Genomic DNA, 15,771 nt, shown 5'->3' on the forward strand with positions numbered 1-15,771 from the left:
CCGTCTGGCTAGAAGATGTGTCCATCGGCTCTTGCAGCGTGCTGGACACCTGCTCTTGAGAGCAGTTTGTTCGCGTTGAAGGTCTCGTCTCGAGGGACGAGACACTTGAGGCCACCAGCCTGGAGGTCGATGGCCCCTTCTTCTGAGATGGCGGAGCAGCACTAGCTGCAGCCGCCGAGTGGGCAAGGCGGATGGCGTCACCGCCGGCTCACTACGTGTGTGCCAGACAGCCGCCGAAGTCCGTTGTGGTGCAGCCCCTTGACGCGCCACATCGGCAAAGCTGGTTTTTGGCAGGTAGTACACCTGCCTTCGTGCCTCTTTAAACTAAATCTTTTGTTTAACTTTAATTGTAACAAGTTCCTTTTCTTTTTTTATAGGATGGGCAGGACCGCGAGTATGCGGCGTGTTCCCTATCACAGTTTACACAGTGGAGAGAGTTTTCACAAGATTCAGAAGTGTGTTCGTGTGCACTGCATTTCGCACAAGTTTGGCGAGCTCGGCAGCTCTGCGAACTGTGGCCAAATCGCTGGCATTTGAAACATCTGAGGGGATTTGGCACGTATGGTCTAACACGAAGTTTGATGTACCCGGTCTCGATGGAGTCGGGCAGATCACATGAGCCGAAAATGAGCACAAGGTGCTTAGTCTCAATTTCCTTGCACTCTCGTCTCATCTTAATCCGTTTAACATTGATGACATTCTGCTCACAGAAGCCCTCCAAGAGTTCAGCCTCAGTCAGCTCCATCAAATCTTCGTCTGAAACAACGCCGCGGGTGGTGTTCATAGTACGGTGCTGAGTTACTGTTACTTGAACATCCCCAAAGAACACTAGATTGGGAAGCTTTTCATATTCTTTGTGATCATGGAGCTCCAAGAGGAGATCACCACTTGCCATCCTCGATGCCTTATAACCTGGTCCAAGAGCCTCAGTTAGAGATTTAGAAACAAGAAAAGGGGAGATTGTTCAAACTTGTTTTTCTGGCTTTTCTAAGTGGATGACATGAAATCGTGGGAAGTTTTGTCTTTTATGTCCAAAGAATTGGAACACATCTTTGGTGCGCCCTCATTTCAGACGGCGATCAGGAAGTGATGGGAAGAAACTAGCCATAAGGATATATGGATTTTTCTGTAGCAACGCGCGCCATCCACCATGGAGCCCAACAAGGGGACGCTGCAGGGCCTGTAAACACAGGTCCTACAGACGCCAGCTATACGTCACCACTATAACCGAATATGAAAAAACCTAGATCGGCTACTCACACAGGGTTAACCCTCCCTGCCAAGAAGATCGGAAGTAATATAGAAGAGAGTAGAAAACAGGAAAGATGAAAAGGCGAGAGAAAAAGACAAAAATTGGAGAGAGAGACATGAAAAGGAACTACCGATTTCCCCTGGGTGGGTCAGTCCGGGGGTGCCATCTACATGAAGCCAAGGCCAAAGGGGTGTGTTGCCTCCGCCGAGGGGCCTTAAAGGTCCAAGTACTCGGCATCAGCTCAACCCCCAGGATCTCCTTTTCAGCGGACACGGCTAAGCCGCGCACGGTTAGACGCGGGAGAGTGCAACCCTCGTGTGCTCGGGTATGTGGTGTTGCAACACACCAAACGCCTGCTGACGCAGACGCCCCTGCGGGCGAGCATTAAAAAAATTGGGCATTTTGCAATAAAATCATAAATGTTGGCGGGTATGCTATAAACTAGTAGCTACAGTTGTGGTGAAGAGAATGTAGTGGATCTGCTCCTCAAACAGAGGGTTGTGGTTTTACTACTGACAAAATTGTCAAATTTTACAGAGAAGGCATTCCATGTCTCTACAGCTTTCCTGAATTATGAAGCCCCATTCTACATCTTTCCCAACCAGAATGTGAATGTATAGTGCTCTAAGCAAGAAGTGGCAGATATTTTGGTAGGTTTAGGAAAGCCTATGCAAGATATTGTAAGACATGGTGCTTCTGTAAGACATAGGCATATGGAAGTCCACGTAAGAGTGCCCACTGAGACAGAATGTATAATGAAAACAGGATGCGTGCTGCGTCTTGTATTTTCTTTGTATGTGATTGCCTGAGTTTGTGCTTTGTCATCCTTATGCAAACCAACTTGCTCAGCAACAAGTTCTTTTAAACTATCGTATAAACCGGAATATCAGCAGATATATTTTTCTTGAAAAAGGGATGCTAAACTCAACCCTGGTCTTACATAGCGGTCTTTAGCAGAATGTGAGTCGTCATCTGGCAACCTACAGAGCACACGTTGGTAAACGCATATCCAAAGCTGTATCAATATTCAAATGTGATTGCTGGCTTTTTTCTTTTTTTTTGTAGCCGTTGTCTTGTGTGCACTTTTCCGATTGACCTCGTGTGTGATTTGTTTTTTAAAGCGCAGCTCTTAGGCGCCCGTTCCTGCGAAGAGCGTTGGCGTCGTTTCTCCTAACCGAGCGAACGAGCAGAGCCAAGGACGAAAGCTAATGCGGAGCACAGCGGGAGATGAAAGGTGGCGATAGCAAAGAAAGCGCAAGAAGGAAAGCCGAGGAGGAAAGCAGAGGAAGAGGGTGAAGCGGAACCATGAGGCAGAAAGCAGAGGAGGAGAGAATAGCAAAAGGGTGAGAAGGAAAGCAGAGCGCCTGCAACGACCAGGCATGCGGCGAGCACGGAAACAAAGCGCCAGCGTGGGATTCGGAACCCCTGTGCATCTGCTACTTCACCTGCGCTGCCACCGCTGTGCTCCACACAAGCCACGCATTCCCGTGTTCAAGCTTTCGCTGTGAACAATGAGCGATGCCACCGTTGGAAATGCTTCGCCTGCCGCTGCTGCTAAACGAGCTGCTCGAGCAGAGGCTCAGCTCCACTGCCTAGAGGAGACCCTGTCGTACAGAATCAAATTCTTTATCACAATATACCGTGAATTCAAAACACCTAAACAGCTGCGCTCAAAATTTGCATTAGGGAGTATCGTAATCGTTGATAAATTTTTTTGTCTTTTGTCTGGTGAGCGATGAGTAGGGGCATGAGGAAACAGTTTTCAGCGGTGTTCAATATAAAACTTGTAGCTTGAACACATACTTGCTGACTTCATGTGGGAGCCTCATGTGTGCTCACTACCAGTGACGATGCAGTCAATCTGCTGCGAAGCTGCAAACCGCCGTAGTGAAAATCCACATAAGGTAAGGGGCAACCTATATTCCCACTTCACCTATATTCTGGTTTATACGGCATGTTTATACTCCGGCATGGCAGGGCGTCGTGCAAACTTGCCGTGGTCCTCCCGATTTCAGAACTCTTTACCGTCGGCACTGACCGCGGTCAACGCTTACAGCACCGATGACCGCGCATAGAGGTGCCGAGTGACGTGATGCACAATCCCCGCTTTTGTCTGTCGCGCAGATTGGCCTTAACAAGCTGACAATAACCCACAGAAACCACCTGCCATAAAAATGGAAAAAACTCTCCCTCCTGTTTTCTGGAAGAAAAATGGAAAGCAATACTTTATAAGCAATAGAAGATTCCCATGAAGCACAGTGTACGGCCTACTATTAAACTGAAAACCTGATTAGTATTTAGGACAACTTCGCTATTTCTTCAGCCTCAGAGGGAAAAAAGCATTTAATTCTATTTGACATACATTCTATTGATAAAAAAATATTTTCCAGACATTCAAATATTAACTGAGTTGTTATCACTGCCTGCATACTAATTTGGTGCTCCCTTTAATAAGAGTAGAGCACACTATGCATCTCAATTCATAGCTACGCAAGTTACTGATAGCTAGCAAGATTCTAGCTAAGTAATGTGATTAGCCTCCTGAGCATGAGCAGCACTGTGTTTCTTGCGCAAAATTTGAAAGCATAAGAGTTTGTGTTAAATTTTTTGATATTCGATATTCAGCTTTTCTTTCTTGATTTGATACGATATTCGATTCGAAATCTAGTATTTGGTATTCGCACACCCCTACAAATTATTTTGGCAGGTGTCGGTGGTCTGCTAGTGCAACCAATGTACAAAATGTAGGGAGCTGGCAGAACTTGCATGGCTTGCAGTGAGCGACAATATGTAGTATGTTGGAGAAGAACCCAAATTCTTAACGTGCACCAATATTATGTGCCCCTTACAACAACACTTCCAAGTAAAGCATTGTAGGAATGATTGGCAGCACAGCAGAGCCTGAGCAATGTGAAGTAAAATAATGAAAATGTGTGCCCTGATGGTGGTTATAAGGCAGGATTACAAATTGGGATGAACCATTTCATACCCAGATGAAACTTAAAGGAGGATGCTGCAGCAGTTTCACCATTACAACTGGCCTCCCCAACCATCCCGCCTTTTGAAAAATTGTTGAAGCTAAACTTACATGACAACACAGGAAAATACAAACACAAGTTTATTCCAACAAGGAATGAAGATGCATTGTGAAACCCTGAACCAGCCTCAACGGTTCAGTGACACCAACTTGAATACACACCCATCGTTAAACAAGTGGTGGGGCACAGCAATTTACCATTTCCCATTATTTCAGCAAATGACACTCCACAAGCATGCTTGCAACATATATACTGCTTTTAGGCTGTTAAAGCAAACTGGCAGACCTACAGCACTACCTGATGCACACTCGTATTCATTCTACGAGTGTATTTCACGCAAAAGTGTGAAAACAACCTCAACTGTACTGCCATACAGTGTTTGTCATGCTTTTGACTGCATGCATTTCCACTTGTGTTCCCAGGCTTGCACTTCTATGATCAAGTGCAACTGTCTGCACTCAAACACACATTATGTGCGTAGACACTTGGTGTTTCAGATCCCTGACAAAAGTAATCTAGTTCTGGGGTAAGTAGCCGACTGATTTCATGCTTAGAGATTTTGAGCAAACAAAAATGCAGGCTGCACAGCTTTACAACCTGACACTTATCATGACTCTTGCTTTAGTGAAGCAAATCAGAATGCCAGATTTAACTTTGGCGACAGCGAGCAGTCAAGAAATGCATGTAGTAAGCCACTTAGTGATACATCATTGAACTGCAGTGCACAGTGCAGTGCACAGTGACACAGACACTGTGCTATGTCTTTGTGTGCCCCCTTCAATTCTCTGTGCTGTCTGCTTCAGTTCACAAACATCACAATAAATTTTGTCATACTGCCATGATGACTCTATTAATGTCTCAGTGAAAATGACCTGTACATACCATCTCATTTAACATTGTATTCACCTAGAGCAGCATTCCAGGCATGCTGCCAGGCAAACCTATCAACTTTTCATTAAAAAGCTTCTCTATTTCTCAACGACAGGCTGCAAAATGTAACTGGCACCCACTGTCAAATGACAGTAGATGCAGCTGAGAAGGCTCCACAAGAAGCAAGGTGTCCAACAACTAATGCTCAGTGGCATATATTAAGTAATTTGAAAAGAAATTATTTTAAGCTGATTTTATTATTTATTTCTTGCTGTCACAACAGAGAGCAAGAAGCAAGGGTAGCAAATTCAGATTGAAATAGGTGGGTAGAAAGAGGAAAAAAAAAAAAAAAAACAAGTACTAGAAATTTTATTTCTTGTCCATTAATGCAACAAAAGCTACCCAAAGTCAGTGCTAGTGCTGACTACTTGGCAGGTTAGTGAGTGTCCATCAGAGAAATTACAGAATATTTTTTTCATGCGAGTTCCAATATGCATTTTACTAGATATAAATAAATGTCTTTGAGAAACTAAAAAATTGAATTGCTAAAGTGCTCATCTTACTTGCAAGAGCAGCAACTCCAACACAGCTTCAGTCAGGTTGATGTTTTGATCTATGACTTCAGGAAACCCCTGAAAGAGGAATGTCTCTGTGAGCATAAGCATGCATGGCAAATAGACATGGAAAATCCACACATGTGGTCCTCCAAATACCTCGTGTGAGCTCAACCAAGACGCTGGACCTCACACTAGAACTGTAAATATGGTGTCAGTGTGTGGACTGGTGCCCCAATCCTTCGTGCCCTCCTTTTCTTTTACATCCAAGACTACATAATGCAGCTATCAGCTTCAGTGCTACTAACAAAAGCGTGGTCACCTTGGTCAATTTTTTTTTTTTAGTTTTGTTCAAGATAGAAATATTCAATTGATCTGATTCAAAATTCACAGACAATTCAAGGATTTTAATAATGCAGAGGAGGAGCAAATAAACCTTATTTGTTCACATAAACTGAAAAACTATCAAATCTCCTTCTTAGCTGCAAGAAATTGCAGCTAAGCAGCTCCCGAGTTGGACACATGCTTTAAGCTCTTCAGGTGGCTTTTAAAAGCTACCTTCCCATTGTAATGATGTCAATCACATTCTAGCATGATGGTTAATACATACAGGGTGTTTCATTTTAGCTGCACTAAATTTTTAAAAATTGCCTGTGGCAGATAGCACAATTATAATCCATGATCTAAACTACTCAATGAGGCGGTCATTACTTCCACAAGAAATCAAAATGCCTAATTGAATTATTAACACACTTATGCTAATTAACTTCTTAATTAATTATTTTATGGCATATCTTTCAATCTACGAATTGTAGCCACTGAGTTCGCAAAGCATATGCACTTGGAACGAATTCTCAGAACTGAACCAGTTTCGAGATAATAATTTTCAAAGTGTCCGATGAAATGCATGGACATTCCAGTTAACTTTTTGGGGAAAACGCTGTTCTTAAATTGAAGCACAAAGTTAACTGGAACGCCCATGCATTTCGTCAGACACTTTGAAAATTAATATCTTGAAACTGGTTTAGTCCTGAGAATTCGTTCCAAGTCGATACGCCTTGCGAACTCAGCGGCTATAATTCGTAGATTGAAAGATGTGCCATAAAATAATTAATTAGAAAGTTAATTAGCACAGTTATGTTAATTATTCAATTAGGTGGTCTGATTTCTCGTGGAAGTAATGGCCGCCTCATGGAGTAGTTTAGATTAGAGCACTGCACCGGCTCGAGCTTACCCGAAAGCCCGGGCCCGGGCCCGGCCCAGCCCAGTTTTTTCACGGCTCAGGCCGGGCTCGGGCAACGGCGCGTGCTTTTTGACCCGGGCCCGGGCCGGGCTCGGGCTTTCTGGTGGTGTGCATGTAACGTGCAGCGAGTTATTCTCGGCCGTCTCAACTCTGAAAAACATGTATTTTTCGGCCTCGAGCCGGGTTCGGGCCTAAGGTAAAGCAGTGGCAGGCCGGGCCGGGCGGGTAACGTAGATTATTTATGGGCCCGGGCCGGGCCCGGGTCTCGCCATAAAAAGTTTTGATCGGCCTCGGGCGGGCAGCCCAACGTAAAAACGGGCCCGGGCCGGTCCCGGGCTGAAAAAATCGGCCCGTGCAGTGCTCTAGTTTAGATCAAGGATTATAATTGTGCTATCTGCCACAGGCAATTTTTTAAAATTTGGTGCAGCTAAAATGAAACATCCTGTATAGTCCATGGTGAAGTAGGGGAGCGCGCAATCAACACATACAAAGCAGAAGAAAAGGACAACACAAGCGCTTACTCGCAACTAACAGTTCATTGAAGGAAAAACATATAGAAATAAAAACAGAACTGTGCAATCACCAAGCTTAACAAACGCTGCTCCTCACATGTGAATATTCGAGAATAACCAAGCCCAATGAAAATGAAACAGGACACATGGCACAGACGTCAAAATGTTAAAAGTGATAACCAAATCACGAATGCAAGCCTCATCCTGTCACTAGAGAATTTATCTCTCCACGATAAAGCCACAGAAGGAACACTTTCCAAGTGAAGGCCCTTTGCCTTCTTAACTTAGTTGGAAAGTCCAGTGAGGTTATGTCCTTTCAGAAGCACCAGGGCGTGTTCCTTTACATTCTTTTCTTTAACAGTAACTAGCTGAAAATGTTTGTGCACAGCTGCAGTAGATTTCTCCCATGGAATGTGTGGTTCTGAAAGAGCTTCACATTTTGACCTCGGATAATGAAGGCTTTTTTGTTGCGCTTCCTGAAGGTCTTTTTCAAAATTTTTGTGCACAGCTATAGTAGATTTCCCCCCACCGCTATCAATCTGTTGTAGTAAACGAACATTGTTCTCCATTAGTACACGTCAAATCAGGAGTGCCTCAAGGATCGGTGCTCGGGCCAATTTTGTCTCTAACTTACATTAACGATAGAGGTAATTCCATTACTTCTTCAGTAATATTATTTGCAGATGATTGTGTTATGTAGAGAGGTAACTAACACTCGGGATGCTAATAACTTGCAGTGCAATTTGCATAGGTTAAGTAAATGGTGTCAGGATTGGCAAATGGAAGTAGATGTAAACAAAACAAAAACCGTTTCATTCAGTGCAAAGCTAAACCCATTAATGTATTTCTACACATAGAATACCAGGCCAGTTAAATTTGTATCCAACGTTGAATGGGCCCTTAACCACTTTTTATCGAAGTGGAGAAAGTCATTTGAAGTGAAAATAGGCTATTTCAGAAATACTTTGCCGCAAAAAGTACTTCAATGAGTTCAGCAGAAGCGGAGTTATTGGCAATCAAACACTGCTTCAGCTGTGCTCCCATTCCTTCTTCAATGCCTTGCACTGCGAAGGCTACAGCGGAGTGGGGCGGGTCCACAACACTCCGCCTTCGAAATGTCACCGAGGCGCGCAGTTCAAATTTCATTTGGGATGTTAACGTAGACGCCACGACTTCCGATTTTGGTGGCTACGATGCGCTAAACGTAATCCAAACGTGGTCATCCTTAGCGAGCCGCAGTGCACTTAGCCAGTGGGCTCGTGGGGGCAGCGGTGTAGCCGACCGCAGCGACCAATAGCAAATAGCAGCTGTTTATGGGAATGAACTTTACTACAAAAAGCTCCCAGAAAAGAGTGAGGATCATGGCTTCTGTTGAAATGAGAGCGTTTGAGAGAACGGCAACTTCGCGCTCCGCTTACCAGCTCTTTGCGCCGCGTACAACAGCAGAACTTGACAGATGTTCCCAGCAGTGTATGCTACCTATGGACTATGTTTTTTCACCAAGCCCGAGGGGTGGTTCAGGGCCCCTTTAATTATTTAGGCGTTCATCTAGCATCGGATTTATCATGGAATATGCACATTAATGCTGCAATTAGCAGCTGATGTAAGATGCTTGGATTCATTAGGCACAACTTGCATTTCACCAATTCTGATAGAAAGCTTTTAGTTTACAAAACATTGGTTCACTCAAAACTGGATTACGCATCACAAATCTGGAATCCTCACCAGGAGTACCTAATAAATAAACTTGAATCACTACAGAACAAAAGTGCCCATTTCCTAGCAAAAAAAATGCTCTCGAACATCCAGCATAAGCGAAAACAAAATAAATGAAAATATCCCTAAAATTGTCTTCTCTGAAATCACGCAGAGTACTATAAATTTTGTCTTTTTCACAATGTTTACCATAGCACCTCCCAATTATCACCTGTTATCAAACCGGCCCATCAAGTGTTTTCACGTCTGGACCACCAGTTCAAAACATAACCTTTCTTTGTCAGAAATAACCTGTTTTTACATTCAACTCTTGTCCTTGCTATTAATGAATGGAATAACCTACCAGGAGGCATTGCCTGTATCATCGACCATGACGAGTTCACTCACAAATTGAAGAGTCATCTTGGGGTGTGAACGCTTATCTGTACACGTCTTATTTTTTACACACAGTTATATTAATATGTGAAATTTACATATTGCTTGTATTGCCTATACTGTTTACTGTGTATTCTTTATTGACATGAATCTTCAGACTAGCTAGCTGATTCAGTGTTTTGTTTTCTCTTTTATTCAGAACATTCAGTCTTTTTAAGTTTGTATACGTTCCTGTTTGAATTTTTTTCTTTTTGCATCCTCGTGAGACCCAGCGTAGAATTTAGTGCACACAGGGTCTCAGCGGCAAGGGCGTGCTGCAACTCCGGAAGATGAAAAGTCCTCCTGTGCAATTTATTGTAGAGACATGTGCTGCCATCTGGCCAAGAAGGAGAGAAGTCGCGGCGCGGAGCACTTGGTGTGCGCTTTTGAAAATGTCGATCACAACGAAGTGATTTTACTCGACCCGGCCAAGTAAGATGCCCCTATAATTACTTACCACTTGGCTAAATGTTCGGAATTTTGTGATAAAGCAATTCAGGAATGCACAGGGATCATTTTGAGCATGGTTTCTCTTGAGGCAAGTGCGTATATTGTCCGTGGCCATGGTGAATTTTTTTGTGTACACTGTATTGCACACTGGGACACAGGTACAACATGTGTGGTCAATTTATAATTGTGTTCACCGTAGGTGCTTTTCTGGGTGGGTGGACGTTATGTTGATGTTCAATTTTTACTCAAAAAAGATATTTCCAGTTCATATCTAAGCAACGTTTGTAATTTTGGCTTTCTTTGACCCGTGCCAGGGTTGAGTCTGAGCAGAGCAGAGAGAGGCAATTTTGAAGAAAGGCCAGGGGGGGGGGGGGGGGGGGTCTTTTTGCCAAACGGTGAATGTGGCTGATGGCATTTGCCACGTTAAGAGGGTTGACAACAAAACCATTACGTTTGCATCTGCTCACACTAGTGAGGACAGTAGGAGAATGCAAAAGATGGTGTAAGAAGAAGAGCGTTTATAAGGATGTACCTCGGCCGGCTATCGCTGAAGAGTACAATAAGAACATAGGAGGCGTTGACCTCTGCGATAGAATGGCGAGTCTCTACCCAAGCAAGGCAAGGACAATGCGCTGAACTGTTTGTGCCCTTTCTCTTCTTGTGGACGTGGCTATAGTTAATGCATGGCTGCACTATAAAGAAGACTGTCAACTCCTGCGAGTTCCAAGCAAGAATGCACTTAGTCTCCAGGACTTCAAACTGGTAATTGTTCATCATTTACTCAGAGCAGAATTGGATGTGGGCGACGATAACGATGAGCCGCCACCAAAGCATCCTGCCAATAAGACAACACAATTGCCACCTGTCTCTTTCCGGACAGCAGGGGCAACACATATGGTCGAGCTTTCGTTACATAAGTCAGCATCGAGATGCTATAACCCCTGCTGTACTGAACGCACGAAATTTCGTTGCACTCACTGTGACATTTTTCTTTGTATAACTTCTTCATTTCGTTGCACTCACTGTGACATTTTTCTTTGTATAACTTCTTCAAGAAACTGTTTTGAACAGTTTCATACCTAGAAATACCACTGAACAGCACAACAAAAGCTTTCTATGTTCATTACCAGTAATCTCTGATCATATTGTTTTGTTCATCCACTGAATCCCAATGTGCAATATATTGCACATGCTTTGGCAAGCAAACCAAAAATCTTACAATAATAAAACTTTTCTACCATGATAAGATAGCCTCAGTGGTCTAATGAATGCCTTTTCTTGATCTACATACAAAAATTATTCAAGAGGGTCTCATGAGGTTATACTTGCCTTATGCATTGGTTTCATGTATGTGAACTACACACTGACATACACTTCCTATAAACGCTTGGTTTCATGTTCAGTGTTGCACGTACACACCTGGTACAGCAATTGACGTAAGGAGCCCTGCTGCGTCAGGCTCTTACTGAGAAGACCAAGCAGCTCCATGCATACCGACTGGTGTGAGCCGGCATCACTTGGGTGAGGCACTTGCACAGAAAGCTTCAGAACAGGCACAATTAGTTACTTCTCATCATTCAAGTCACATGTTCAAAGAAAAAAAAAATAACACACCAATCCCTTCACAAAACTGCACACATATTCCAGTCTTTCTCACATTGAATAAGTTACCACAATACATGTGAATGGCTGTAATTAAAGTGCTTACAGAGCGCCTATCTCAAAGATACTTCTTGTTCACAGTGATTATGTGCAAAATCATTGTAATGCAATGTCATACTTTCCGATCTCCTTGCCACAAGTAAAACGAAAGTTGAGAACAAATAAACAAAAATGACTTCTTTTGATGCCTGATCCAAAATCTTTTTCACAAAATAAAAACAAGACAGTTGCTTTGGTGAGATGGCATTCAAGATTGTGCCATTATTTGCTGCCATCGCTGAAATGAAGCCCCTCCTAGTCGGATGGTTGTTTTTTATAAATTGGTATGCAAACTGAAGTAGGTGCAAAAGAAATGATGTGTTACTTTGGAGGTGCACCACCACAATGTGATATTTTTCTTTTGTAACCACTTCTGGCCTGTAAAACAGCAAACGTAACACCCCCCCCCCCCCTCCTCCTTCTTAAGCCTCTTCGTGTGGCTCGGGAGCATTGCAGAGTTTCTATACAAAATTAATTTATACTGTCTTCCTGCAATTATTATGAGGCTATGCTAAAGAAGACGAACAGATTAGGACTTTTTTTTTTCTTTGCCCCCACTCCTCGGAGTTGAATCGGGACTAACGTAATAGTTCAGCGGAAACCCGCTAGGTGGAGCGAAGTAATTAAAGGTAAAAATGAAACATCCACCCAGTCGTAGCAATTGCTACAAAGGAAACCCATACGGGTTCCTCGAAAGAAAAGCCTCGCAGTTGAAGAAAAATTTGTCCTGGTGCAGGACTCGAACCCGGGACCACTGCCTTTTCGGGGCAGCCGCTCTACCATCTGAGCTAACCAGGCGGCTAGCAGATGGCAGGGCGAAGTCGAATTTGTCAACAACTCGAAGCAAAGGCAAGTGCTTGTCGTAATAGTTAAGCGGACACCCACTAGGTGGTGAGAAGTAATTAAAAGGAAAAATGAGACATCCACCCAATCGTAGCAATTGCTACGATTGGGTGATACTTGAAGCAGATTGGGAGACTCTTGAAGCAGTACATAATTCAAGTACTTTCAAAAGGACTTGTCACAGGGCAAATTGGTGTGTTTTACTATAAATTATTTTTAACGGCGCGAAAACAGAAACCACACAAAGAACAATAAAACAGGCTTGTGTGTGTTGTGTTTCCTGTGTGGTGTCTACTTTTTGCACCACTATAAAGAATGTACATTAAGTGCTTTGTTTATATGCTGCATAACAATGGAATTTAAACATTAATTTCTTAATATGAAACATAACCCTTATGTTAATTCGTACCTGACTTAAGGTAAAGTCAACCTCCCGACCAAAGCCGCCAACAGGACCTGAAGGCTTGAGGTTACGAAGCAGGACAAGGATACCTGACACTGCCACCTTCCGGCATTCCAATTCACTAAATGAGCAAGAGGCATAAAACATGTACTGAGCAAACAAGCATGGTAAGCCGACATAACGTGGTGTACGAATGGTAAATCAGAGCTAGGCAAACGATGGCTAGCAATGCCTTTTGAGATGTGAAAAAAATATTTCATTGCACGGCTTATCTTTTCCCTGAATTATGAGCTACACTAAAGTACACAAGAACAGACTGAATCAACGATCACCACAATCGTAACAGCCTTGTGCTACAGACATTTAAATTGAAAATTGATAAAAATCATGCAATAATTAGGAACAAAATAAGTAGACTGGCAGTATTCGACTTTACATATGCTAGAGTGCTTTAGATCATTTTAAAATTTTAAATCATCACACTGCCTTAACTGCCAGCAGCAAGGTACCTATCTTCAGGATATTTTTGCCATACCTAAAAATTCCTCTATCAATTTTTCGCCACGTGCACAATGACTTGCAGAAGTTTTCATGCATGCAAAGAAAGCCCCAGGCAAGGTGTAATTCAAGAAACAAGAATTACACTCACCGGTAAAAAAGCAGCTTGCGTAGCATGATCATGAGCCAGTCACGAAGTGTTGCAGATGCCTTGATAAGCGGTGTTGAGGCACGCAGAAGCTTTACTGTGCTTTGGCAGGGCATGTTAGGCAGATGGCCAAGCAACTTCTGCATCTGTGACTGGCACTGAACTAGGAGCTGGGGTGATGTCTGAATCATTTGTGCCAGAAGCTCTGAAAGAATGTAAAAGGCTGAGCTAATGCATAAAATTAGGCTAGCTGATCAGACAGTGTGTGAGTTGACAAGACATAACATGCTGTTTGTGCTGTGGAAGGGAAGCTTTACAGTTGAGAAAATATTTGCCCTGGTCCAGTGATTGCTCACAGGACCACCACTTTTCCGGGCCAGGTTCAATCCTCAGACCAGAGCAAATTTTTTCCTCTAAGGAACCTGCATGGGTTTCCTTTGTAGATTTAGGCTGCTCTTGAGTAGATGCCAACTTTTGCTTTGATGAATTTAGCTCCACCTTGCGAATATCTGCAGAACTCATTTTGTTAGCCTGTGAAAGCCTGCTCAAAGGCCTATGTCAAAGCCAAAGAAAGCAATGTCTAAGAGTAGAAGCTTGGGCATGTTCGTAATAGTTCATGGCAGTATTTTGTGCAGTGCATGTATGGCTTTAGGAAAAGTACAGAGAATAAAGAGCGCTGACTTCCAATCATGAAAGCACTGTCTATCACAATGACAAACTTAGAAGTGTGCCAAAAAAGCAAGCAAGGACAGAGGGAAATGCTTCAATCTGGGTGGTCACAGAACCAAAACATAAAGAAAGCAGAACCTGTGGTTTCTTCGAAGCCAAACTTGAGAACCTCTACTCTACAGTTTCCAATATGAATAGCAGAGGTTCTATAATATATATAAAACTGTGCTCCAAGAGCCATCAACTCTTGAAATGCCCAATACCCAACCCTTATCCAGCTAAAATAAATAAAACATGTTCTCAATATTTGAAGCTCAAAGGTAGGCTTCTGGTTGACCGAATAACACACCACAATTTCCTGTGGTAAACATGGTTGTAGAAGAGATGAGAAAAACACTGGTCTTTCCAATCTATAAGTCCTTTCGCTAACATTTTTACCACCAGGAATCGTGGTGCATTACGCACTCTGCATAAAATACAAATCCTCATGACATCATAAGAAGCCAACAAACAATGACACCAAGGACAACATAGGGGAATTTACTTGTACTTACTAATTGAATTAAAGAAATGATAAATTAAAGCAAATGAAAACGGATGAAAAAACAACTGTCCGCAGGTGGGGAACGAACCCACGTCTTCGCATTACACGTGCGATGCTCTCACCATTGAGCTACTGCGGTAGCTCAATGTTGAGAGCTTCTTATGATATCATAATAAAAATTGGGCCCCTCAGTTCCCTTTCTTTTCGTTCAAACCCTCATGACTGCATACAGTGCACCTCCAGGCTGCTGACATGCCACACCAACTTAGGTTGTGGAATATTTTTATGTTCCACAGAAAGTATCACCAGCAGTAATAAAGCAACAAAAGACAAAGCTGATTAGTCCAGACATACCAAAATAATGATCTGTTGGTGCAGATGGCTTGGACAGAAAGCGATCAACAACAAGGTCCATAATGTTGCCACAGGCATCCCTGTTAACCTTGAATGTGTCAAGAATTATCGCTTGTCCAAGTTGACAGCAGTCAAAAGCAGTGCTGTGCCCTGTTCTTCCAAATCCAGCACGTGGACTGTACATGTCCATGAGCAAAAAACCAAACTCGACAAGGCTTTGCGATGATTCTTCCCAGCCACATTTGCTACATGGGGACAGACAATCAAAAGAAAACAATCAGCTATGTTCAATACTATGTACTATGTTTAATAACACTTCAAGCTGCAGTTATAGAAGACACTGGAAAAACATTTGGACTGAATAGTCACAGCGCTCAATTATCTGAATCATGAACACATACATTAATGCACACAAATAACTGAGGTATTATAGTGAAATAAAAATTTTGAACATCGTTTAACATAGCTATCATAAAAAGTTTGTGTAATCATTTTAGCTCGCTTTGAATTGCTCAACATAACTACAGTGGCGATATGACCACCATGTCATGGCAGATCTACT

At 42.9% G+C, this 15,771-nt stretch overlaps 1 protein-coding gene and 1 non-coding gene across 2 annotated transcripts in view; both read right to left on the reverse strand.

Annotated features, from left to right (window-relative positions):
• Positions 1 to 15,771, reverse strand: part of LOC119459658 (Fanconi anemia group I protein-like) — an 82,870-nt gene that overhangs the window by 48,430 nt on the left and 18,669 nt on the right. Inside the window, exons 11-15 of the mRNA XM_049666316.1 lie at positions 15,210 to 15,454; positions 13,646 to 13,847; positions 13,003 to 13,117; positions 11,469 to 11,591; positions 5,724 to 5,792 (exon numbers count right to left, since the gene is read on the reverse strand). Of these exons, the coding sequence (XP_049522273.1) occupies positions 5,724 to 5,792; positions 11,469 to 11,591; positions 13,003 to 13,117; positions 13,646 to 13,847; positions 15,210 to 15,454 (754 nt within the window). The remainder of the gene's footprint in view (positions 1 to 5,723; positions 5,793 to 11,468; positions 11,592 to 13,002; positions 13,118 to 13,645; positions 13,848 to 15,209; positions 15,455 to 15,771) is intronic.
• On the reverse strand, positions 14,923 to 14,994 carry Trnat-ugu (transfer RNA threonine (anticodon UGU)). The gene has a single exon. It is a non-coding gene; the product is annotated as a tRNA-Thr (tRNA).

This window comes from Dermacentor silvarum, chromosome 1 (assembly GCF_013339745.2).
Source record: "Dermacentor silvarum isolate Dsil-2018 chromosome 1, BIME_Dsil_1.4, whole genome shotgun sequence".
NCBI classification, from domain to species: domain Eukaryota; kingdom Metazoa; phylum Arthropoda; class Arachnida; order Ixodida; family Ixodidae; genus Dermacentor; species Dermacentor silvarum.